Here is a 26,485-nt window from a genome sequence, read left to right as displayed (position 1 = left end):
CAACGGCAGAAAGCAGCTACCACCCTTAGTCCTTTTTTTTTTTTTTTTTTGAGACGGAGTCTCGCTCTGTCGCCTGGTCTGGAGTGCAGTGGCCGGATCTCAGCTCAAGCTCCGCCTTCCGGGTTTACACCATTCTCCTGCCTCAGCCTCCCGAGTAGCTGGGACTACAGGCGCCCGCCACCTCGCCCGGCTAGATTTTGTATTTTTTAGTAGAGACGGGGTTTCACCGTGTTAGCCGGGATGGTCTCAATCTCCTGACCTCGTGATCCGCCCGTCTCGGCCTCCCAAAGTGCTGGGATTATAGGCTTGAGCCACCGTGCCCGGCCCACGCTTAGTCCTTAAGGGACAAGGGGAAGAGTTTGAAAGATGAAAACTTAGAGGCTCAGAGGAGGGGCCCCACAGAGCTGAGACTTAGACTGCCGAGGAGGGGTGCTGTTGGGTTGATGCTGTGACATTTGGTGGACTTTTTGGATTTTGGTGACAACTTGTACCACATTGGGATGTGCTACTTCAATCCATTTACTTTCTATACACCCCATAAGGCTTTTCATTTGGAGTGAGGTCCAGAGCGTCAGAGACTCTGCAGCCAGTCCAGGCTGCGTGCGAGCTGATCTGCCACCTGGGCCAGATGTAACCAGCAGATCCGGAGATTCACTCGCAAAGTGCTGATGGCAAATAGGAATGCTGTATGGAGCCTTGAGCAGGCACCAGTGGCTAGCTCATGGTGCAGACCTCTAGGGGTTTTTGTTTGCTTGTTTGTTTGTTTGTTTTGAGAAGAAGTCTTGCTCTTGTGCCCCAGGCTGGAGTGCAGTGGCGCAATCTTGGCTCACTGCAACCTCAGCCTCCCGAGTAGCTGGGATTACAGGCGTCTGCCACTGCGCCTGGCTAATTTTTGTAGTTTTAGTAGAGATGGGGTTTCACCATGTTGGCTAAGCTGGTCTCAAACACCTATGCTCAGCTGATTCTTAAAAGCTTTTGTAGCAGCCAGGCGCAGTGGCTCACACCTGTAATCCCAACACTGTGGGAGGCTGAGGCGGGCAGATCACAAGGTCAGGAGATCGAGACCATCCTGGCCAACGTGCTGAAATGCTGTCTCTACTGAAAATACAAAAATTAGCTGGGCATGGTGGCACACACACACCTGTAGTCCCAGCTACTCAGAAGACTGAGGCAGGAGAATCGTGTGAACCTGGGAGGCGGAGATGCAGTGAGCCGAGATCATGCCACTGCACTCCAGCCCGGTGACAGAGCAAGACTCCGTCTCAAAAAAAAAAAAGTTTTTGTAGAGATGGGGTCTCACTGTGTTGCCCAAGCTAGTCTTGAATTCCTGGGCTCAAGCAATCCTTCTTTGGCCTCTCAAAATGCTGAGATTATAGGCATGAGCCACTGCACCGACCTAGCCAACTTTTTCTGGCCAGAGTGTAAGTATTTTCAGCTTTAAGGCCTTACTGTCACAACTCCTCAGCTCTTCTGTTGTATGGAAAGTAGTCATGGACAATACAGTGGGCATGGCTGTGTTCCAATAAAACTTTATGTACAAAGGCAGGCAGATGGGCTGGACTTGGCCCAAGGGTCATAGCTTTCCCACCCCTCACTCAGGTGTCATGGAAGTATCATGGCAGGAAGTGGCCACATCTCTAGTTCTGAAGGAAGAAAGGGAAGAGCTGAAATTCTTGGAAACTTAGAGGAAGGGCTCCGTGGAACTGAAAGTCAGACCCCGGGAGAGGTGCTTGCAGCTGGCGCTGGGTTCTGGAGAGAGGCTGGATGAGATGGGTTTGTAGATGTTGGGAAACTGCACACCGGATTCATCTGCTGCCAGGAGAAGAAACGATGCTGCCAGGGAGGGGGTGGAAGACGGCTGGGGTGGGAGAGGAGACAGGAAGGAGCAATCCCTCCTCCCTCCTCAGTCTGGCAGCCTCCCTGTAGCGCCCCCTATTGGCAGAGCCTGGCAGAGCGCAGCGGGCAAAGCAGGAATATGGTTTGCACAGAACAGGGTATACAGGATGGGTTGGGAGCTGAGGGACTATCACAAGTGCTTTGATTGGCTTTGGGCATTTAGATGACACCCCCCCCATCATTATGGATGACTTGTCATTCAAATTCTTCCTGATTTCATTTCAGAGATTAAATAACTGTGAGGGGGCCCATCAGGGTAGGGGCTAGAGGGTCAGGATGGGGAAGTAATCTCTAAGAAATAGGTCTTTTACCATACATGGTGGCTTACACCTGTAATCCTAGCACTTTGGGAAGCCGAGGTGGAAGGATTACTTGAGCCAAGGAGTTCAAGACCAGCCTGGGCAGCATAGTGAGACCCCCATCTCTACAAAAAATGAAAAAATTAGCCAGGCGAGGTGGCACACATCTGTAGTCCCAGCTACTCAGGAGGTTGAGGTATAGGAGAATCACTTGAGCCCAAGAGTTTGAGGCTGCAGTGAACCATTTTCACACCACTGCACTCCAGCCTGAGTGACAGAGCAAAACCCTGTTTCAAAAACAAAAACAAATAAATAAGCCTTTCTTTTCAAAATGAAAAGTGAGTAGGAGGAGGGAAGGGGGCTCCAAAGACTCTAGAAGGAGCCTAGGAGGAACTTGCAGCATTTAGGATCCTTCCATCCCACCTTCAGATGAAACCCAAATCTCACCATCTCTCTCCACCACCGCTGCTGCCACTCAGTCCTGCCCCCAGCACCACCATGGGCATCTGCAGTTGGCTCCCTGGTTCCCACATCCACTCTTGTGCCTGTGGTCTGATAATGTCACCCTCTGTTCACACCTTCCTATATGACATCCTCATGCAATGTCCTCCATTGCCTAAGGTGCAGAATCCAGTTGCCTTACTGTGGCCTGCAAGGCCCTGCCAGGCTCTGGGCCCCACTCTGCTGCCTTCCCTGCCCCTTCTATTCTGCTTCAGCCTTGCTGGATGCTGCCAGTCTCTTCCCACCTCAAGGACTGAACCCGCTGATCCCTCAGCCTGGAATCTTCCCCCTAGGTCTTCTCCTGCCTTTTCTGTACTTCCTTCATGTTGCTATTCAAATAAGACCCCCCTTATTTGAATAGGGGGGAGCAGATCTAAAACGTCGTCTTCCCCCAGTCTCTCTTTTGCTGCCTGCTTGATTTTTCATCACAGCATTGTCGCTACCTGACCACTGTATCCCCAAAGCTAGAATTGTGCTGGGCTAGTGGAGGGTGCTCTCCAAATATTTGTCAAGCAGGTAAATAAATGAAAGAATGAACAAATGGAAAGGGCAGTGTGGCTGCAATGTGGGACACAGGGCAAGATGGTAGGGGGTGAGGCTGTGGGGGTTGGATGGTGCAGGACGTTTTGGGGCCAGGTGTAAGGCAGGGTGTCATAAGGGGAACAGGTGTGGAGCACAGTCTTATTGGGGTGATAGGTGTGGTCAGGGCCTCATCGGGTTGGGTAGGGTGTTTGGATGACAGTTTAAGAACAAGATGGGGTGCGGTGGCTCATGCCTGTAATCCCAGCACTTTGGGAGGCTGAGGCAGGTGGATCACCTGAGGTCAGGAGTTGAAGACCAGCCTGGGCAACATGGCAAAACCCTGTCTCTACTAAAATACAAAAATTAGCTGGGCATGTTGGCATTCACCTGTAATCCCAGCTACTCAGGAGGCTGAGGCAGGATAATTGCTTGAGCCTGGGAGGTTGCACTGAACCAAGATTGTACCCCTGCACTCCAGCCTGGGTGATAAGACTCCGTCTCAAAAACAAATAATAATAATAATAATAACAAAAAATAGGGCCGGGCGCAGTGGCTCATGCCTGTAATCCCAGCACTTTGGGGGGCTGAGGCAGGCGGATTACCTGAGGTCAGGAGTTTGAGACCAACCTGGCCATCGTGGTGAAACTCCATCTCTACTAAAAATAAAAAATTCGCTAGGCATGGTGGCACACGCCTGTAGTCCCAGCTAATCGGGAGGCTGAGGCAGGGGAATCCCTGAAACCCAGGAGGCAGAGATTGGGCTACAGAGCAAGACTTGGTCTCAGAAATAATAATAATAATAGTAATAATAAAAAGAACAAGGCGCCATGTCTCATACCTGTAATCCAAGCACTTTGACCAAGGCAGAAGGATCACTTGAGCCCAGCAGTTCGAGACCAGCCTGGGGAACATAGCCAGATCCTGGTCTTTCTAAGAAATAAAATTAGTCAGGCGTAGTGGCTCGCACCTGTAGTTCCAGCTACTCAGGAGGCTGACGTGGGAGGATCGCTTGAGGAGTTCAAGGCTGCAGTGACTTATGATTACACCACTGCATTCCAGCCTGGTTAACAAAGTGAGACAGTGTCTCTAAAAATAAAAATATGAACAAGCAGAGTCATTGCAGAATTTATTTATTTATTTTTAGTTTTAGTAGAGATGGGGTCTTGCTACATTACCTAGGCTGGTCTTGGACTCTTGGCTCAAGCATTCCTCCTGACTCGGCCTCCCAAAGTGCTGGGTTAACCGGCATGAGCCACTGTGCCCGGCCCATTGCAGAATCTAAGCAGGGGAATACTGTGACCAGATTGTCATATGTTGGGATCTCTGGGGCTGCAGGCTGTGTGTCCTGGGAGGCAGAGAGACCAGCTATTCAGTCAGAGATGGTGGCATGGGCAGGTGTGAGTGGCGGAGGTAGAGGGCAGTGACTCTGTTCCAGAGGTGTTTAGGGGTCAAAATCAGGGGGCTTGAGGATGGATGCAGTGAGGGGTGAGGGAGAGGCTATGTACAGGACAACCCCCATGCTTCTGCCTGGGATGGTGCTGGATGGAAGATTGGATGTGGAGCAGTGTCAGGGAGAGGTGGAGGCTGCTGCTGCCACCATATTGGCCAGAAGTTCAAGGACTCGCTGACTCCTCCCATCAGTAAGCCCTCATTTCTTGAACTCCCTGGGATCCAGGGAGGAGTCACCCACCTAGGCCTGACCTCAGGCACCCCCAGCCTTGGAGTGACCAGGGCTGCATGCAGATAAAGCCCCTAGGCGGGGAGTGGTTCCGAATCCAGGGGTCGACTGTGGCAAGAGGCTTAGTCTCTGTGCCTCAGTTTCTTCATGTGTAGAATGGTAGAAATGGAGGTCCCTCTGCACTGGGTTGCTCTGGGGACCAAACAGGCTACTCTAGGGAAAACCCTGGGACAGTGGCTGCACGGGGTAAGTGCTGTGTGCGTGCGAGTGTCTGACTACGTGAGGTTTTATTGTGGTACCAGGGAAGAAGAGGTCTCTGCATCTGGGAGGGCCCCAGAGGAAGCAGCAACATTCCTGGGTTTCAGCGGAGGAGGATGGGACATGAGACACAGCAGATCCTGCTCTAAGCTGACCCCTGAGCAGTGCCAGAAACACATGACATGTCCAACTGGCCTTGATTCTGAAATGTTTGTGATTTAGCAGTACAGGCAGAGAAGAAACAGATATTTTCCAAATTGAGCGATGTGTTGAGATCAAGTGGTGTCCAGGGAGTAGAGGTCCATGAATGGCATCCCAGAGGAGCGAAGGCATGAGGGGCCCTGGAGGGATGGATAGGATCCAGCTCTACAGGGTGGACAGGTGTCTCAGACAGAGCCAGAAAGAAGCTGGCACGAGAGAGAGGGGTGGCGAATGGCCCAGGAATGCGGTGGGGGAGCCATCGGCTGCCTGGAATGCCAGTCAGAGAGGCTGTACTCGGTCAAACCCAAGCAGGATCTGTTGGGAACCTGCCATCTGTGGGCTCTGGGCTGCCCCACTGAGCCAGACAGGCAAGGAACCTGTAATGGAGTGAAGACAGCCTATTACCAAGCATCTGAGCAAGGCCATCTCCAGTCGTGCTAAGAACAGGGTGATGGGGCCTGGCATGGTGCTCATGACTGTCATCCCAACACTTTGGGAGGCTGAGGTGGGCAGGTCACCTGAGGTCAGGAGTTCGAGACCAGTCTGACCAATTTGGTGAAACCCTGTCTCTACAAAATATACAAAAATTAGCTGGGCATGGTGGCATGCCCCTGTAATCCCAGCTACTCGGGAGGCTGAGGCAGGAGAATCACTTGAACCCAGGAGACAGAAGTTGCAGTGACCTGAGATTGCGCCTTTGCACTCCAGCCTGGGTGACAGAGCAAGACTCCATCTTAAAAAAAAAAAAAAAAAGGGCCTGGGGAATGTGAGAGGACCCTAGGGTAGGAGTGAGGTGGGGTCTGGAGGCTGCTTTGGGGAAGGCTGAAGGGGTGGGTGTGATGGGAGCCTGGAATGGGGAAGAAGAGCTTGGGGGAGAGCATGTGCAAAGGCCCTGAGGCGGGCATGAGCCTGCTGCGTTGAGGAAAGAACAGGCCATCGTGGCTGGAGCAGAGCTGGCAAGACAGAAGATATGAGGGGAGGTTGGCAGGGCAGCTGAGCCCCAGGTCGCCAGGGCCTCTTGGCCATGAGAGGGTTTTGTCTTAGGTGCTGGGGGAAGCCATGACACGTTTTAAACAGGAGACTGTCCCCTTGGCTTATATGTGAGGAATGGACTGGGAGGTTATGAGTGGCGACAGGGGCCGCCGGGGAGGCGGCCAGTGCTGTAGTCAGGAGTGAGGTACCAGTGGCCCAGGCCCAGGCGGTAGAGTTGTAGAGAAATGGACAGATCCGAGGAGTGTTTTGGGAGCAGAGCCACTGTCCTTGCCCGGCCCAGCAAGAGGCAGGTGTCTGGCCTGAGGCATGGCCCCAGGAGTGAGTGAAAGGACGAGGGCCCTTAGGCTTTCAGGAGGAAGTGGGATCTTGAGCGTTTCGCCCCAGGACTGGAGCCCACCTGAAAGGTCGTTGCTTCCTCCTCTCTGAAATGAGGATGTGGCCACCAAGCAGGGCCTTGCTGGGACAGACCCCCAGTGGGTGCTTAAAATAATTAGATTATTTTTATTAGCTGTGATGTATTAGCTGTATGTATTAGCTGTGATGTATTAGCTGTGATGATTCCCGCGACGACTAACGTATTAGTCATAAAAGTGGCAAGTGTACGAGAAAGGGGAGAGAAGTTCCCTATGCTCAACACCCAGGAATTCCCAGAGAGATTCTCCAAATCCACATTCTGGGCCCCTGCCACACTGCCGCCTCTGGATGATGCTTCAGGGCTGTGCTGTCTCACTCTGCTCCTCGGTTATATTGAGGCTGGTGCCATCTCTCCTGTACCTGGCTTTAGCTGTTTAGCCTGGGCCATCTCCCTCTCTGCTTGGGGTCATCTTTGGGGTCTGTGTCCTTTCTCCCCAACCCTGGATTTCACGGTGGGCCTGTCTGCTCTCTCTTTGACCGTGGATTTTGTTTTTAGCCTGTGTCACCTCTCTCTACCTCGTGGTTATCTTTTGTGCCTGTGCCATCTCTCACCGACCTTGGGTTTGTATCTGGGTCCTGTGCCATCTATTTCTGACTCCAGGTGAAGTTTTGGGCCTGGGCCACCTCTCCTTCATCCAGGATTGTGCTTTGGTACTGGTGTCATCTCCTGACCAGGATGCTGTTTGGGGCTTGTGCCCTATCTCCCTGACTATACACTGGGCCGGGGCCTGGGTTATGTCTCCACTGGCTGTGGACACATGCTGACCTGCACCTTTCCTCCCCACCCGGGGTCATTTCTGGGCCCTGCATCCTCTCTCCCTGCTCTGTGTTCTGTCTGGGCCTGTATTATCTCGAGTTCTGCCAGTCTCAGCCGCTTCAGGACCTTGGCTCTTTTATGGCCCTAGGGAGAAGTTGCTGCTTGAATTGGAGTCTGGGGAGATCCCCCATCCCCAGCCCTTGATGCTGGGGCACAGTTGAGGCCTAGGGGATGGAGTCATTGTGCCTGGGGACGTGAGATGATGAGGATGGATATGTGATGAGAGTCCGATTTCAGGCCCAAGGTGGACTCCTGGAGTCAGTCCAGGCTCCTGGCCCCTTCTGCTCCCTACCTCTCTCTCTCTCACCTCCCTCAGTTGCTCACTCTCCATGCATTTCTCTCTAACTGTCCACTTCTGTCTTCCCCTCTGCCCGCCTCTGCCCCCGCCTGGCTTTCCCTCCAGCAGAAGGCAGACCTGGCTGTGGCCGCCTTCACCATCACAGCTGAGCGGGAGAAGGTCATCGACTTTTCCAAGCCCTTCATGACCCTGGGGATCAGTATCCTCTACCGAGTGCACATGGTATGGTTCCCCTGGAGACCGTGGGCTGCTTGCCTGGCATGGAGGCTCGGAGGCTTCGAGTGGGAGCCAGACTCCCCCAGGACCTCAGATGGGCCGGTCAGGCTCCCAAGTCCCTGGTGGGGCAGGGGCTGGGTGTGAGGCTCAGGCCAGGGGTGGCTCCGGGTCTCACTCCCTCTCCCCACAGGGCCGCAAGCCTGGCTACTTCTCCTTCCTGGACCCCTTCTCCCCTGCCGTGTGGCTCTTCATGCTTCTTGCCTACTTGGCTGTCAGCTGTGTCCTGTTTCTGGCTGCCAGGTGAGTCCACTGCCTACTGGGAAGGAAGGGGCTGGAGGAGGCATGAGCCGGGGCCTCTGGGACTGACCTGCCCCTTCTCTCTCAGAACTGTCCTTGGCCTCCCCTTTGGGGCCTTGGATTCCCTGCACCCTCCTTTCTCAATTTTGTACCCTGTGTCTGAGTCTCATTCTTCCCCTTGTGGCTCTGACTGTGCTCTGTGATTCTGTGTTCAGGTCTCTCCCCTTCCCTCCTCTCCCTTTTTTACCTCCTCCTTTCTCTATTTCTCTCTGTGCATCTCTGTGTCTGTCTCTGCCTCTTCTGTCTCCATCTCTGTGCATCTCTCTCTGCCTCTTCTCTGTGTGTCTCTGTCCATCTCACTCCTTTTTCCATCTCTCCCCCTTTTCTTCTGATCACCGTGACTTCATCTTTTTCCTTTGCTTCTCTCCTTTTCCTCCCCACCTGGGCCCTGGGCTCCATCCACCCGCTGCACGTCTCTCCACAGGCTGAGCCCCTACGAGTGGTATAACCCGCACCCATGCCTGCGCGCACGCCCCCACATCCTGGAGAACCAGTACACGCTGGGCAACAGCCTGTGGTTTCCCGTGGGGGGCTTCATGCAGCAGGGCTCGGAGATCATGCCCCGGGCGCTGTCTACGCGCTGTGTCAGCGGAGTCTGGTGAGAAGCTTTCTATCTGCCTCTGCCCGGGGTGGGGGAGGGACCCATCTGAGGCCTGGGTGGGATTGGGGCTGTGGCATCTCCTGGCAGATTTGATTCCTCGTTTTCCCCTGCAGAGCTGAAAGACGAGGAATGGGGTGGGGAGAGCTGAGCTCCAGCTCTGCTGCTCACTAGCTGTGTGAGCTTGGCCAGGCCGCACTCCTCCCCTTGTCTCAGTGACCTTCCCTGAAAGACGGGGAGAAAGATGCCCACGTCTCAGGGTTGTGAGGATTCGGTGAGGCTACTATGGAAGAGTGCTCTGTGAGCCCTACAGCCTTGTGTGGGCAGGAGGGGTACAATTGTAACAGGATCAGTGTCACTGTCTTGGACGTTGCCCTGGTCATCACAGGGACATAGAATCTCCAAGCCAGGACAGCCGTCACTGCCTAGATGTTTTCTCAAAGTCCCACTGGGACCCAGTATCTCAGACAGAACTTCTTTGCCCCCGTCCCAAGCCCCAATAAACTACATGTCAGACGGCAAACACCCACAGCTTGTGGTGTCTGGCCCACAGGTTTGATATTGTTGCTGTTGTTGTTATTTTGAGAGTCTCCCTCTGTCACCCAGGCTGGAGTGTGGTGGCACAATCTTGGCTCACTGCAGCCTCCACCTCCCAGGTTCAAGTGATTCTTTTTTTTTTTTTTGAGACAGAGCCTCGCTTTGTTGCCAGGCTGGAGTGCAGTGGCGTGATCTTGGCTCACTGCAACCTCTACCTCCTGGGTTCAAGAGATTTCCCTGCCTCAGCCTCCTGAGTAGCTGGGACTACAGGCGTGCACTACCACACTCAGCTAGCTTTATGTATTTTAGTAGAGATGGGGTTTCACGATGTTGGCCGGGATGGTCTCAAACTCCTGACCTCGCGATCCACCTGGCTTGGCCTCCCAAAGTGTTGGAATTACAGGCGTGAGACACCGCGCCTGGCACACCTGGCTAATTTTTGTATTTTTAGTAGAGACAGAGTTTCACCATGTTGCCCAGGCTGGTCTTGAACTCCTGACATCAAGTGATCTGCCCGCCTCGGCCTCCCAAAGTGCTGGGATCACAGGTGTGAGTTACCGTGCCCAGCCTTGGCCCACGGTTTTAAGAAACTGGGAATTGAATGCCAACACTTGGAGCACATTCACTCACAAATTTAGATTTCTTGCTTTCCTTGAAAATCTGGGAGATCTGGCAGCGCTTGGCTGGCATTCCTGCCTGGTGTCACCGTCTGCTCCCATCCACCCCCGTTCCCACTGCCCACTGCAGTCGCCTGCTGGCCTGGCCTCTGTAAGCATCCACGTTTGCTACCCTGGGCTTTAAATAGCAGCTGGACTTGGTTGCTGTTCCTGCAATTCTTCTCACCTCCTGTTCCTCACAAGAACCATGGAGAGCCAAGGAGAATGCTTGGAACAGGGAATATGCTCCCTGTTTATGGATTAGGAGACTGAGACCCAGAGAGAAGGAATAGCTTGCTAAAGACTGTGTAGTCAGCTAGAGGCAGGGCCGGGCTGGGGCCAGGACCAGGCTCCTTCCCCCATGCCAGTGGGCCCTCAGCACTGTCCAAGCTCAGCCTAGCCCTCAAGGCCCTTGGGAGTCTCTCCAGGGCAACCCCAGGTATCTGGCCTTCTTGAGGAACACTTCTTCCTCACCTCCCCACCACATAATTCACTCACCCATGGTCATTCTTTTATAGGAAAAGGATCTCGATCCAGACCCCAAGAGAGGGGTCTTGGATCTCTCACAAGGAAAAATTCAGGGCGAGTCCATAAAGTGAAAGCATGTTTATTGAGAAAGTAAAGGAATAAAAGAATGGCTACTCCAATTGCTTGAACTCAGGAGGCGGAGGTTGTAGTGAGCTGAGATCTCGCCACTGCACTCCAGCCTGGGTGACCAAGCAACTCTGTTCAAAAAATAAATAATATTTAATAATAAATAAATAAATAAAAATAGAATGACTACTCCATAGACAGTAGCAGCCCCGAGGCTGCTGCGTTGGCTGCTGGTTGCCCATTTTTTCATGGTTATTTCTTGATGACATGCGTAAACAAGGCGGTGCGATTATTCATTCCTCCCCCTTTGGTAGACCATATAGCCATAACTCCTGACGTTTCCATGGCCATTGCTAAACTGTCATGGGCCCTCCAGTGGGAGTGTAGCAGTTGAGGAACACCTGATGGGGGGGGGGGTGGTCACTTCGTGCCAATCTTAGTTTTCGGTGGGTTTTAGCTGTCTTCTTTTTACTGACAACCCCCTTTTTATCAGCAAGGTCTTATGACCCTGTTCTTGGCTCAACCCTCCTGTCTCATCCTGGACTTAGAATGCCTTAACCGTCCTCTGGGAATGTAGCCCAGTAGGTTTCAGCCTCATTTACTCAGTTCCTATTCAAGATGCGAGTTGCTCTGGTTCACATGCCTCTAAAAATTCACAGCATGCCTGTGAGCCTGTCCATGTGCACACACTCAGGTGAGTAATCAGCTTACCCCCATCCCTGCCGTGGAGAGCGCAGAGGAGTCTGATAAGTAAACAAGTAAACAGTATAAATCATCACTGGACATCCTATTTTATTCAAAGAATAGGCTCCCAAAGATATTACCTAATTTGTGCCTTTTGCAATTCAAGACTAACCATAATAGGTGCAGTTTTTTCCTTCTCTTAAAGGGAATTAACTCAGCGTATGCAGGCATAGCATTCACTTGGTCACTTTTGGACACTCTGCAAGTCTTTGATGGTTTTTTTTTTTTTTTTTTTTGAGATCGGAGTCTCGCTCTGTCGCCCAGGCTGGAGTGCAGTGGCGCAATCTCGGCTCACTGCAAGCTCCGCCTCCCGGGTTTACGCCATTCTCCTGCCTCAGCCTCCCGAGTAGCTGGGACTACAGGCGCCCGCCACCTCGCCCGGCTAGTTTTTTGTATTTTTAGTAGAGACGGGGTTTCACCATGTTAGCCAGGATGGTCTCGATCTCCTGACCTCGTGATCCGCCCATCTTGGCCTCCCAAAGTGCTGGGATTACAGGCTTGAACCACCACGCCTGGCCTATTGATGGTTTTTTTAAATGGTTTTGGATGGGCATCATTTCAAATGATACCCCTGTAGAGGATTGCTTGAGCCCAGGATGTTGAGGCTACAGTGAGCTGAGATCTGGCCACAGCACTCCAGCCTGGGCGACAGAGCGAGACTCCGTCTCCAAAAAAAAAAAAAAAAAAAAGCACAAACCCAAAAAATCCAATGAAAGCCCTATAGCCCTATTTGTTTCCTATTGCTACTGCAAAAAATTACCACAAATTTAGTGGCTTAAAACAATACACATTTATTCTCCTATAGTTCTGGAGGTCAGAAGTCTGAAATAGATCTCAATGGGGTAAAATCAAGTTCTTGGCAGGGCTGGCTCCTTGTGGAGGCTCTATGGGGAGAACCTGTTTCCTTACCTTTTCCAGCATTTCGAAGCCACTTGCATCTTTGGTTCGTGGCCCCTTCCTCCATCTTCAGAACCAGCAGCATAGGATCTACAAATCTCTCTCTCTAACTTCCTTCTTCCATTCATAAGGACCCTTGTGATTCCTTTGGGCCTTCCTGGATAATCCAGAGTAATCCCCCCCATATCCAGATCCTTAACTTAATCACAGCTGCAAAGTCCCTTTTGCTGAGTAAGGTCACATCTTCACGTGTTCTGGGGATTATAATAGAGACTTCTTTGGTGCTGATGGGCGGGGCCTATTCTGCCAGTCACACAGTCCACGTGAAATGTACTAATATTTTCTATATAATGATGTTGCAGATGCACATAAAATGTGCTACTGAGGAACGAAACAGGATACAGTAACAGAACAGTAGAGCATGGGGGCAGTCAGAGGAGGGTCCCCTGAGGAGGTGAAGTGGGCTGAGTCCTAAAGGCAGAAACAGAGTCGTCCATGCCAAGGAGAGGGAGGAGCATTTTAGACAGAGGGAGAGGGCCAGGTGTGTGAGGTGCTGAGAGGGCACCCAGGAGACCTGCCGTGACAAATATGGTGGCGTCCTCACAGGAGGGTTGGGGAAGACCAGTGGCCTCCTCTCTGCTGGTCACTGCTTCTGCCGCCCAGCCAGGGGCCCTTTTCCTGAGGGTCACACTCTCTAGCCAGCTGTTTTCTGCCCCTTCCCATCGCTATCACCCGGACAGCTCCCACTCGTGTTCCCTCCCTCATCGGAGACTTTGGCCCTGGGGCCCGCTCTCTTCTGCACCCAAAGTCCTCCCACACATTCACTCATTTAGCAGATGTTTGAGAATCTTCAGATGTGACGTAGCAACATGACTCAGCAGGCCAGTCCCCGCCCTTGTGGGACTCAGGGTCCAGTGTAGGGGGTGGGATTTGGTGCCATCACCCTTGAGGACTTGGCTGGTAGCTGACCTGCAGCAGCCTGGCCAGAACCCACCAACTGGGCCCCTCCTCTCCAAGGCCCCCTCAGCCCACAGCCTCCTGCAGCCACACTTGAGGTCTTGTCACCATTCAGGACTGCCTCTGGAGTTAACGTTTCTTTTTTTTTTACCCCTTTGTTTTTGAGATGGAGTCTTGCTCTGTCGCTCAGACTGGAGTGCTGTGGCATGATCTCAGCTCACTGCAACCTCCGCCTCCCGGGTTCAAGTGATTCACCTGCCACAGCCTCCCAAGTAGCTGGGATTACAGGTGTGCGCCACCTTACTTGGCTAATTTTTGTATTTTTAGTAAAGATGGGGTGTTTCCATGTTGGCCAGGATGATCTCTAACTCCTGACCTCAAGTGATCCACCCACCTGGGTCGGCCTCCCAAAGTGCTGGGATTACAGGTGTAAGCCATGGCACCTGTCTGGGAGTCATCTTTTCTTTTCTCTCCTCTCCTTTCCTTTCCTCTCCTTTCCTTTTTCCTTTCCTTTCCTTTTTCCTTTCCTTTCCTTTTTCCTTTCCTTTCCTTTCCTTTTTCCTTTCCTTGACGGAGTCTTGCTTTGTCACCCAGCGTGGAGTACAGTGGCGCGATCTCGGCTCACTGTAAGCTACACCTCCCAGGTCCACGCCATTCTCCTGCCTCAGCCTCCCAAGTAGCTGGGACTACAAGCACCTGCCACCACGCCTGGCTAATTTTTTTTTTTTTTTTTTGTATTTTTAGTAGAGATGGGGTTTCACCATGTTAGCCAGAACAGTCTTGATCTCCTGACCTCATGATCCACCCGCCTTGGCCTCCCAAAGTGCAGGGATTACAGGCATGAGCCACTGCGCCCAGCCGGGAGTCAGCATTTCTAAGGTTTCACTCTGACCATGGCCCCCATCCCTCCCGACTCTCCCTTGGTCACTTGGTGCGATGAGTCCTCTGACCTCCCTCTTCCCATTCTCTGAGCCCTTCCTGCTTTCACTCGTCCATCTCTAGGTGGCTCCTAGGCTGTCTCTGCAGCCATTGTCCTCAACTTTTCCCGAGGTCCTCCTTTCCTCACGCCCTCCTGGCCAGAAAACCACAAAACCTCAGATCTAGCCAGTAGTTGGGCTTTGCCCGCCTTCCCCCAACCCCAGCTGCACCAGGGGCACATACAACCCCTTATCCATGCCTCCAGTCTCTGTCTTACCTCCAGGGAGCATTTCACCAGGTTAGCCACCCTTCTAGAAACTCTCTCCTTGCTTCTAGGCTCTGTGTCCTCCTGGTTTCCTCCAACCTCTCTGGTCCTGTTTCATTTGCTGTGGGTTCCTTCTGCCCTTGCCACCCCTCAAATGGGGCTTCTCGCTTACACCAGTGAGTTTTCAGTGCTTGCAGACCCAACACCCTCTTTTTATAACAAATATTTTTTAATACATCCTTTTCCACCATGAGCTGAAATTCAAGGCTAATATATCTTCCTACATGCATAATTTGCAGAAAAATCAATATAACACCCTAATTTCAATATGAAGGAGAAAAAGCAGGGAAGTGACTTCTAATAAAGTAATATTATGGCAATACACAAATGCCTGGGTGTGGCTACACCAGAAGACAAATGCAACAGTCGGTGCCTGCTTAGAATGAGTAAGTGGCATGATGAGAAGTAAGATCATTTAACAGAATTATGTTGCCACTCGATATCTGACACATCGAAATAGTTGACGAATGAGTATGTTTGTGCAAATACAAGTCACTGTGAACGTGATGATTTGCTAATGCAGCTAGTGCAAGGGTCTTAACTTGGGTCTCGAGTTTGAGTGGAGTTGCTGTCAGAGACATGATTTCCCTCAACAGTGAGCAGCTCTCAGCAAAGTTCCAAACAAAACAACACTCAGTCATCCCTCAATTAAAACAAGAGGTGCATTTCTGGTGTGTACTAGGCACTGAGTAATATTTGTTGTTGTTTTGTTTTGTTTTTATTTATTTATTTTCAAGATGGAGTTTTGCTCTTATTGCCCAAGCTAGAGTGCAGTGGGACGATCTCGGCTTACTGCAACCTCCACCTTCCGGGTTCAAGCGATTCTCCTGGCTCAGCCTCCCAAGTAGCTGGGATTACAGGTGCCAGCCACCACGCCTGGCTAATTTTTTGTATTTTTAGTAGAGACGGGGTTTCATCATGTTGGCCAGGCTGGTCTCGAACTCCTGACCTCAGATGATCCACCCGCCTCGGCCTTCTGAAGTGCTGGGATACAGGCGTGAGCCACTGCGCCTGGCCAAATAGTTTTGTTTTGCATGAATGACAGCATTGACCAGTAAGATGGGTTTGGAGAGACTTGGTTTCTGGAGAGGCTGAGTCAGACCCTGGGTCTTTGTGCCTTGGGGTTTTGGTTTTATTTTGCAGGAGGCTGTATAATTCATCTCTCTCTATCAAGCCCTCACTCCATCCCCATCCCAGTGCCTAGCATAGCACTTTGCACATGTGTTCTGCGGAGGACAGCTGCTGTTTTCATTATCATGTGCTGGGAATGTGAGGGTGGGAGGTCTGGGAGGCCCTTTTCAGCATCTTCTCTGCCTTCAGGCCCCTCAGATCTATATGGTCTACAGGGACCCTGGCCATTCTTACTTGCCAGCAGGGAGGACAGAGAGGGCCATGGTAAGATAAGCGGTTGCTCTGGGGTCCTGCAGCCAGGCTGGTGGGAGCCTGTTCTCCTCGGCCGGTCCTGTGTCACCAAGACAATGAGAGCAAACACTTGCATAGCACTTGCTGTGTGCCAGATGAACTCAGTCACTCTTCACAAAACCCAGTGAGGAAGCGCCTACAATTGTACTAACTTCACAGGTGAGGAAGCTGCAGCACAATTCCAAGGTCACACGCAAGGCAGTGATGGAGACGGGATCTGGGGATTTTCCAGAGATCTTTCTATGACTGATTTCTAATTTAGCTCCATCATGGTCAGAGAACATTCTGTAGAGGACTTTAATCCTTTTAAATTTATTGAGACTTGCTTTTGAGCTCAGCATATGGTCTGTCCTGGTAAATGTTCTATGTGAAGTTGCATTGAATGTGTTTCTGCTGTTGGTGGGTGCAGTGTTCTATAAGGGTCAATTGGGGCCAGTAGGTTGGTCACATTATTCAAGTTTTCTCTATCGTTACTGATTTTCTACTTGTTCCATCAATTATTGAGAGGAGTTTTGAAATCTAACCCTGTGATTGCAGGAAATTTATCCATTTCTCTTCAATTCTATCCATTTTTGCCTTAAACATTTTGAAGCTTTGTAATTAGGCACACAAATGTTTAGGACTGTTATGTCCTCTAGATGAATTGACCCATGTCATTATATCTCTCCTTATTCCTGGTTAACATTCCTTGTTCTGAAGTTAACTTTATTTGATACTAATATAGGCACTCTGCCTTTCTGATGCTTCATGCTTGCATAGCATATCTTTTCCCCATTCTTTTACTCTCGACCCATCTAGATTATTATATTTAAAGAGCATTCCTTTTCTTTTCTTTTAAATAGAGATAGGGTCTCACTTTGTTGCCCAGGCAGGTCACGAACTCCTGGGCTCAAGTGATCCTCCCATCTTGGCCTCCCAAAGTGCTGGGATTACAGCTATGAGCCACCACACCTGACCAAGTGTGTGGTGAGTATCAGGGAGTGCAATGGTGTGATCTCAGCTCACTGCAACCTCTACTTCCTGGGTTCAAGTGGTTCTCCTGCCTCAGCCTCCGGACTAGCTGGGACTATAGGTACATGCCACCATCCTGAGTAGCTGGGATTACAGGTACATGCCACCACACCCAGCTAATTTTTATATTTTTAGCAGAGGCAGGGTTTCACCATGTTGGCGAGGCTGGTCTTGAACTCCTGACCTCAAGTGATCTACCCGCCTCTGCCTCCCAAAGTGCTGGGATTACAGGCATGAACCACCATGCCCCACCCCAAGTGTGTTTCTTATAAACAATGTACGCTTAGGCCTTAGAGCAAGGTTTGGCCAACTTTTTCTGCATTGGGCCAGATGGTAAATTTTATTTTTTGGAGATGAACTCTTGATCTGTCGCCTAGGCTGGAGTGCAATGGCACAATCTCAGCTCACTGCAACCTCCGCCTCCTGGGTTCAAGCAATTCTCCTGCCTTAGCCTCCCAAGTAGCTGGGACTACAAGCGCACGCCAGCACGCCCGGCTAATTTTTTGTATTTTAGTAGAGACGGTTTCACCATGTTGCCCAGGCTGGTCTCGAACTCTGGAGCTCAGGCAATCCACCCGCCTCAGCCTCCTTAAGTGCTGGGATTACAGGTGTGAGCCATCATGTCTGGCCAGTAATTTTTCTTTTAAATTTTATTTCTATGCAATAGTTGTACATATTTTTGGGAGTACAGGTGATTTTTTTTTTTTTTTTTTTTTTTTTGAGATGGAGTCTTGCTCTGTCACTCAGGCTGGCGTGCAGTAGTGTGATCACAGGTCACTGCAGCCTCAACCTCCCAGACTCAAGTGACCCTCCCACTTTAGCCTCCTGAGTATCTGGAATCAAAATCACAGGCGTGCACCACCACACCCGGCTAAATTTTTTTGTTTTTGGTGGAGATGAAGTCTCACTATGTTGCCCAGTCTGGTCTCAAACTCTTGGGCTCAAGCAGTCCTCCCACCTCAGCATCCTGAAATGCTGGGATCAGGGTAATTGGGAAATCCATCACCTCAAACATTTATATTTTCTCTAAGTAAAGATGTTTTTAAATCTTTATCTTTATCCTTATTTTTTTAGAGACAGGGTCTTGCTCTGTCTTCAGGCTGGAATGCAGTGTGACTATAGCTCACTAGAGCCTCAATCTCCTGGGCTCAAGGGATCTTCCTGCCTCAGCCTACTGAGTAGCTAGGACTACATGCCTGGCTAATTTATTATTATTATTATTACGTGTGTGTGTGTGTGTGTGTGTGTGTGTGTGTGTGTGTGTAGAGAGAGAGTTCTTACTTTGTTGCCCAGGCTGGTCTTGAACTCCTGGGCCTCAAGCTATCTTCCTGCCTCGGCCTCCCAAAGTGCTGGGATTACAGGCATGAGCCACTGCTCTGGCCCTAAGTAAATATTCTGGACTTTGTTTGTCATATGGTCTTTGTTCCAGCTACTCAATCTTCCATTATAGTATAAAAGCTGTTGTAGATGATACATTAAATGAATGAGTGTGGCTGTGTTCCAATAAAACTTTATTTATGGATACTGACACTGAAATTTGAATTTTATATAAATCATGTGTCATAAAATATTCCTTTTTTTTTTTTTTTTTTCTGAGGCAAGATCTCTCTCTGTTGCCCAGGCTGGAGTACAGTGGTACAATCTTGGCTCACCGCAGCCTCAACCTCCCAGGCTTAAGGAATCCTCCCACCTCAGCCTCTTGAGTAGCTGGAACCACAGGCACGTGCCACCAAATCTGGCTTTTTGTAGAGATAGGGTTTCGCCATGTTGCCTAGGCTGGTCTCAATTCCTGGGCCCAAGCGATCCACCCACCTTGGCCTCCCAAAGTGCTGGGATTATAGGTGTAAGCCACTGTACCCAGCCTGTTCTTTTGATTTCATTTTAACCATTTAAAAATGTGAAAACCGACCGGGCGTGGTGGCTCACGCCTGTAATCCTAGCACTTTGGGATGCCAACACGGGCAGATTGCCTGAGCTCAGGGGTTCTAGACCAGCCTGGGCAACAAGGTGAAACCCCGTCTCTACCAAAATACAAAAAATTAGCCTGGTGTGGCAGTGTGTGCCTGTAGTTCCAGCTACTTGGGAGGCTGAGGCAGGAGAATTGCTTGAACCTGGGAGGCAGAGGTTGCAGTGAGCTGAGATCGTGCTACTGCACTCCAGCCTGGGCGACACAGCGAGACTCCGATTTGGAGACGAAGTCTCGCTCTGTTGTCCAGGCTGGAGTGGTTATACATATGTTTTTACATATATATAGTATATGTATATGTGTATATATACATATATGTATATATGTATGTACATATACATATACTATATATATGTAAAAACCATTCTTAGCTTATGGGGCTGTACAAAAATAGACAGCAGGCCAGATTTGGCCTGTGGGCCATAGTTAGCCAATCCTTGGTTCAAACCATTTACCCTTAATGTAATTACTGGTATGGTTAGGTTTAAATCTGCCAACCTGCTATTTGTCCCATCTGTTCTTTGTTCCCCTTTTCCTCTTTTTCTATGTTTGAGGGTTTACTGGGACTTTTTCTTTTCTTTTCTTTCGAGATAGGGTCTCACTCTGTCACCCAGGCTGGAGTGCAGTGGCACGAATACGACTCCTGGGCTCAAGCCATCCTCCTGCCTCAGCCTCCTGTGTAGCTAGGACCATACGTGTGCTCTACCATGCCCAGCTAATTTTTTGATTTTTTGTAGAGACAGGATCTCACTTCATTGCTCAGGCTGGTCTCAAACTCCTGAGTTCAAGCAATTTGCCTACCTTGGCCTCCCAAAGTGCTGGAATTACAGCATGAGCCACTGTGCCTGGCCTGTTGGGATTTTTAAGATTCTGTTGCCAGGCGTGGTGGCTCAAGCCTGTAATCCCAGCACTTTGGGAGGCCAAGACGGGTGGATCACAAGGTCAGGAGATCGAGACCATCCTGGCTAACCTGGTGAAACCCCGTCTCTATTAAAAAAATACAAAAAACTAGCCAGGTGAGGTGGCGGGCGCCTGTAGTCCCAGCTATTCGGGAGGCTAAGGCAGGAGAATGGCGTAAACCTGGGAGGCGGAGCTTGCAGTGAGCTGAGATCCGGCCATTGCACTCCAGCCTGGGTGACAGAGCAAGACTCCGTCTCAAAAAAAAAAGATTCTGTTTATCTCTACTCTTGACTTGTTAACTATACTTCTTTGTTCTATTTTTCTTAGTGGTTTTCTGGGTTTACAATATGCATCTTTATTACAAAATATTTTCAAGTAACATTATACCATTTCACATAAGATATAAGACCTTGCCGGGTGCGGTGGCTCAAGCCTGTAATCCCAGCACTTTGGGAGGCCGAGGCGGGTGGATCACGAGGTCAGGAGATCAAGACCATCCTGGCTAACATGGTGAAACCCCGTCTCCACTAAAAATACAAAAAAAAACTAGCCGGGCGTGGTGGCGGGCACCTGTGGTCCCAGCTACTCAGAGGCTGAGGTGGGAGAATGGTGTGAACCCGGGAGGCGGAGCTTGCAGTGAGCCAAGATCGCGCCACTGCACTCCAGCCTGGGCAACACAGCAAGACTCCGTCTCAAAAAAAAAAAAAATATATATATATATATATAAGACCTTGACAACATATGTTCCTCTCACCCTCCCATCCTTTGAGCTCTGCATATCTTATGAACCCCACAATACATTAGGTTTGTGTGTGTGTGTGTGTGTGTGTGTGTGTGTGTGTGTTAAACAGTAAATGCAGCTGGGTGTGGTGCACCGCTCACGCCTATAATCCCAACACTTTGGGAGGCTGAGGTGGGAGGATTGCTTGAACCCAGGAGTCCAACACCAGCCTGGGCAACATAGCGAGATCTCATCTCTACAAAAAAATAAGAAACATTAGCCAGGCATGGTGATGCATGCCTGTGGTCCCAGCTACGTGGGAGGCTGAGGTGGGAGAATTGCTTGGGTCCAGGAGGCTGAGGCTACAGTGAGCTATGTTCACGCCTTTCCACCCCAGAACGAGACCCTGTCTCAGAAACAAAACAAAACCACTAAATGCTTCATAAGGAAATTTGAAAGTGAGGAATATATCTTTTTTATTTACCCACAAATCTACCATTTGAAGAGGGTACCCTTCACCCCTTCTGGTACATCCACGTTTCTATCTGGTGGTGTGTTTCTTTTATCTGCAGAACTTCCTTTAATATTTCTTGCTGTGCGGGTCTGCTGGCAATTAATTCTCCCAGCTTTGGTTTTGTATGAAAATGTGTTAGTGTGTCTTCTTTGAGGGATATTTTTGCCTGCTGAGGAATTCTAGGTTGACAGCTTGTTTTGATTTTTCTTTCAGCATGTTGCATCGTCTTTGGGCTTGCACACTCTCTGACAAGAAGTCGACTGGCACCCATGTTATCTTTGATTATCTGAATGTAATTTGTTTCCCCCCTTCTAGCTGCTTTTAAGATGTTTATCTTTATTGTTGGTTTTCAGCAATTGATTAGAATGTGTCTTGGTGTGTTTTATAAATATGTGTGTTTAGCCTACCTGGGGTTTATGGAGCTTAGATCTGCAAGTTTATGGTTTTCATCAAATTTGAAAAGTTGTAGGCCATTACTTCATCAGATTTTTTTTGCCATTGAGGCTGTGTGCTCATTTTCAGTCACTTTTTCCTTTCTGTGCTTTATTTTGGATAGATTATTGCAGTCTTCAAATTCTCTAATCTTTTTTTTTTTTTTTTTTTTTTTTTTTTTTTTTTTTTTTTGAGATGGATTTCCACTCTTGTCGCCCAGGCTGGAATGCAGTGGCACGATCTCAGCTCACCACATCCTCCACCTCCTGGGTTCAAGCGGTTCTCCTGCCTCAACCTTGCAAGTAGCTGGGATTACAGGCATGCACCACCACGCCCGACTAATTTTATATTTTAGTAGAGACAGGGTTTCTCCATGTTGGTCAGGCTGGTCTAGAACCCCTGAGCTCAGGCAACCCATCTGTGTCGGCCTCCCAAAGTGCTAGGATTACAGGCGTGAGCCACTGTGCCTAGCTTTTTTTCTTTTCTTTTTCTCTTTCTTTCTTTCTTTCTTTCTTTCTTTCTTTCTTTCTTTCTTTCTTTCTTTCTTTCTTTCTTTCTTTTTTTTTTTCTTTTTTTTTTTTTTTTTTTGACAAAATCTTACTCCGTCGTCCAGGCTGGAGTATGGTGGCACAATCTCAGCTCATTGCAACCTCCGCCTCCCAGGTTCAGGCAATTCTTCTCCCTCAGCCTCCTGAGTAACTGGAATCACAGGCATGCGCCACCACACTTGGCTAAGTTTTGTATTTCTGGTAGAGACGGGTTTTCGCCATGTTAGTCAGGCTGTTCACAAACTCCTGAACTCAGTTTATCCTCCCACCTTGGCCTCCCAAAGTGCTGGGATTTTTTTTTTTTTTTTTTTTTAAAGATAAGGTCTCACTCAGTCATCCAGACTAGAGTGCAGTGACGATCAGGCTCACTGCAGCCTTAAACTGGCCTCAAATGATCCTCCCACCTCAGCCTTCCAAGTTGCTGGGGCTATAGGCAGGCACTACCACACCCGTCTAATTTTTTTATTTTTTTGTAGAGACAGGGTCTGGCTATGTTGACCAGGCTTATCTCAAAGTCCCAGCCTCAAGTGATGCTCCCGCCTCAACCTCCCAGTGTGCTAGGATTATAGGCATGAGCCACTGTGCCTGCCCAAATTCTTTCAGCTTTTCTGCTGCCAGTGTCTAATCTGTGTAATCCCTTTCAGTAAAATTTTTATTTCAGATGTGTGTATTTCATTCTCTAAAAGTTCTGTTCACTTCTTTTTTATGTCTTCTGTTCCTTTCATTATGTTCATGTTTTTCTCTAGACTCGTGAGCATTCTGAATATATTTATAATAGCTGTTTTCATGTCCTTGTCTGCTAATTCCATCATCATCTATGTTAATTCTGGGTCTGTTTCAACTGAGTGATTTTTCTCTTGGTTATAGGTTATAGGTCACATTTTCCTGCACCTTTGTTTACCTGGTCTTTTTTTTTTTTTTTTTTTTTTTTTTGAGACATGAGTCTTGCTTTGTGGCCCAGGCCAGAGTGCAGTGGTGATCTTGGTTCACTGCAACCTCCCCCTCCTGGATTCCAGCGATTCTCGTGCCTCTGCCTCCCAAGTAGCTGGGATCACAGGCGTGCACTATCACACCCAGCTAATTTTTGTATTTTTAGTAGAGATGGGGTATTGCCGTGTTGACCAGGTTGTCCTTGAACTCCCGGCCTCAAGCAATCTGCCCACCTCGGCCTCCTAAAATGCTGGGATTACAGGTGTGAGCCACCCTGCCCAACCTGGTCTTTTTAAAAAAAAATTACATAATAGGCTGGGTGTGGTGGCTCACGCCTATAATCCCAGCACTTTGGGAGGCTGAGACAGGCGGATCATGAGGTCAGGAGATCCAGACCATCCTGGCTAACATGGTGAAACCCCGTCTCCACTAAAAACACAAAACATTAGCTGGGCGTGGTGGTGGGCGCCTGTAGTCCCAGCTACACGGGAGGCTGAGGCAGGAGAATGGCGTGAACCCAGGAGGCAGAGCTTGCAGTGAGCTGAGATCGTGCCACCACACTACAGCCTCGGTGACAGAGCGAGACTCCGTCTCAAAACAAACAAACAAAAAAAATTACGTAATAGGCCAAGCTCAGTGGATCATGCCTGTAATCCCAGCACCTCGGGCAGCCAAGGCGGGCAGATCACCTGAGGTCAGGAGTTTAAGGCCAACCTGCCAACATGGTGAAACCCCATCTCTGCTAAAAATACAAACATTAGCCAGGTGTGCTGGCGAGTGCCTGTAATCCCAACTACTCAGGAAGCTGAAGCAGGAGAAATGCTTGAACCTGGAAGGCAGAGGTTGCAGTGAGCTGAGATTGTGCCACTGCACTCCAGCCTGGGCGACAGAGTGAGACTCCATCTCAAAAAAGAAAAATTACATAACAGACATTGTTTACATTACTGAATATATTTCTCTAAAGTGTATTAGAGACTTTTCCTGGAATCTAGTTACTTGTGAATTACTTTGATCCTTCTAGGCCTGTTTTTAAACTCTTTTAGGACAACTTTAGCATTGCCTTTATTCTAGGGCTAACAATCCTATTTCTAGTATGTTAAACTTTTGGGACTCTACTGAATGTCTCATATATTCAATGAAATATTTCTACTCTGGCTGGAGGGAACTCAAAAGGCTCTCAGCCCTGTGTGAACTCTAGGAATTATTCTCTCCTTGAAAGTTGCTCTTGTCCAGCCCCACAGAGTTTCACCCCATGCATGCACAGATTGATATTCAGTCAAGGATTCAAGGGGACCACCGGTTTCTGAACCCTCTCTCTCTTCGCACCTCCCTCCTCTCAGGCACTCTGTCCCCCAGATTGCAGCCATCTTGGCCTGCCTGCGCCAGTCTCCATCTCTGCAACTCAGCAGGATTGCTGGGCTGTTTGGGCTTCCCTTCCTATAAATTAAATCCAGCCAACAGCCTGGACAATAATAAGACTCATTTTGTTTCTCTTCTCAGGAATCACAGTTCTACAATGTCTATTGTCTTATGTCTTTAAATAGTTTCCTAGTCGGGCATGGTCGCTCACGGCTTGTAATCTCAGCACTTTGGGAGGCTGAGGCAGGTGGATCACCTGAGGTCAGGAGTTTGAGACCAGCCTGGCCAACATGGTGAAACCCCGTCTCTGCTAAAATACAAAATTAGCCGGGCGTGATGGAGGGCACCTGTAATCCCAGCTACTCGGGAGGCTGAGGCAGGAGAATGGTGTGAACCCAGGAGGCAGAGCTTGCAGTGAGCCGAGATCATGCCACTGCACTCCAGCCTGGGTGACAGAACAAGACTCTGTCTCAAAAAAACAAAAAAACAAAAAACAAACCAAAAAAACAAAACAGGCCGGGCACAGTGGCTCATGCCTGTAATCCCAGCACTTTGGGAGGCCAAGGNATATATATATATATATATAAGACCTTGACAACATATGTTCCTCTCACCCTCCCATCCTTTGAGCTCTGCATATCTTATGAACCCCACAATACATTAGGTTTGTGTGTGTGTGTGTGTGTGTGTGTGTGTGTGTGTGTTAAACAGTAAATGCAGCTGGGTGTGGTGCACCGCTCACGCCTATAATCCCAACACTTTGGGAGGCTGAGGTGGGAGGATTGCTTGAACCCAGGAGTCCAACACCAGCCTGGGCAACATAGCGAGATCTCATCTCTACAAAAAAATAAGAAACATTAGCCAGGCATGGTGATGCATGCCTGTGGTCCCAGCTACGTGGGAGGCTGAGGTGGGAGAATTGCTTGGGTCCAGGAGGCTGAGGCTACAGTGAGCTATGTTCACGCCTTTCCACCCCAGAACGAGACCCTGTCTCAGAAACAAAACAAAACCACTAAATGCTTCATAAGGAAATTTGAAAGTGAGGAATATATCTTTTTTATTTACCCACAAATCTACCATTTGAAGAGGGTACCCTTCACCCCTTCTGGTACATCCACGTTTCTATCTGGTGGTGTGTTTCTTTTATCTGCAGAACTTCCTTTAATATTTCTTGCTGTGCGGGTCTGCTGGCAATTAATTCTCCCAGCTTTGGTTTTGTATGAAAATGTGTTAGTGTGTCTTCTTTGAGGGATATTTTGCCTGCTGAGGAATTCTAGGTTGACAGCTTGTTTTGATTTTCTTTCAGCATGTTGCATCGTCTTTGGGCTTGCACACTCTCTGACAAGAAGTCGACTGGCACCCATGTTATCTTTGATTATCTGAATGTAATTTGTTTCCCCCCTTCTAGCTGCTTTTAAGATGTTTATCTTTATTGTTGGTTTTCAGCAATTGATTAGAATGTGTCTTGGTGTGTTTTATAAATATGTGTGTTTAGCCTACCTGGGGTTTATGGAGCTTAGATCTGCAAGTTTATGGTTTTCATCAAATTTGAAAAGTTGTAGGCCATTACTTCATCAGATTTTTTTTGCCATTGAGGCTGTGTGCTCATTTTCAGTCACTTTTCCTTTCTGTGCTTTATTTTGGATAGATTATTGCAGTCTTCAAATTCTCTAATCTTTTTTTTTTTTTTTTTTTTTTTGAGATGGATTTCCACTCTTGTCGCCCAGGCTGGAATGCAGTGGCACGATCTCAGCTCACCACATCCTCCACCTCCTGGGTTCAAGCGGTTCTCCTGCCTCAACCTTGCAAGTAGCTGGGATTACAGGCATGCACCACCACGCCCGACTAATTTTATATTTTTAGTAGAGACAGGGTTTCTCCATGTTGGTCAGGCTGGTCTAGAACCCCTGAGCTCAGGCAACCCATCTGTGTCGGCCTCCCAAAGTGCTAGGATTACAGGCGTGAGCCACTGTGCCTAGCTTTTTTTCTTTTCTTTTTCTCTTTCT

General features: G+C 49.2%; 1 protein-coding gene across 3 annotated transcripts in view; it reads left to right on the top strand.

Moving 5' to 3' along the window:
• Positions 1–26,485, top strand: part of LOC108513878 (sodium/potassium-transporting ATPase subunit alpha-3) — a 122,320-nt gene that overhangs the window by 43,737 nt on the left and 52,098 nt on the right. For 2 of the 3 annotated variants that reach the window (XM_017849805.1, XM_017849808.1), the window contains exons 14-16: positions 7,986–8,099; positions 8,284–8,393; positions 8,875–9,048. In XM_017849805.1, coding sequence (XP_017705294.1) covers positions 7,986–8,099; positions 8,284–8,393; positions 8,875–9,048 — 398 coding nt within the window. Of the gene's footprint in view, positions 1–7,982; positions 8,100–8,283; positions 8,394–8,874; positions 9,049–26,485 lie in introns of all 3 variants that reach the window. The other variant, XM_017849806.1, reaches the window with a different exon arrangement.

This window comes from Rhinopithecus bieti, unplaced genomic scaffold (assembly GCF_001698545.2).
Source record: "Rhinopithecus bieti isolate Rb0 unplaced genomic scaffold, ASM169854v2 scaffold_33065, whole genome shotgun sequence".
NCBI lineage: Eukaryota > Metazoa > Chordata > Mammalia > Primates > Cercopithecidae > Rhinopithecus > Rhinopithecus bieti.
Note: the sequence above shows the minus strand (reverse complement) of the source record. Positions and strands in the feature narration are given on the sequence as shown.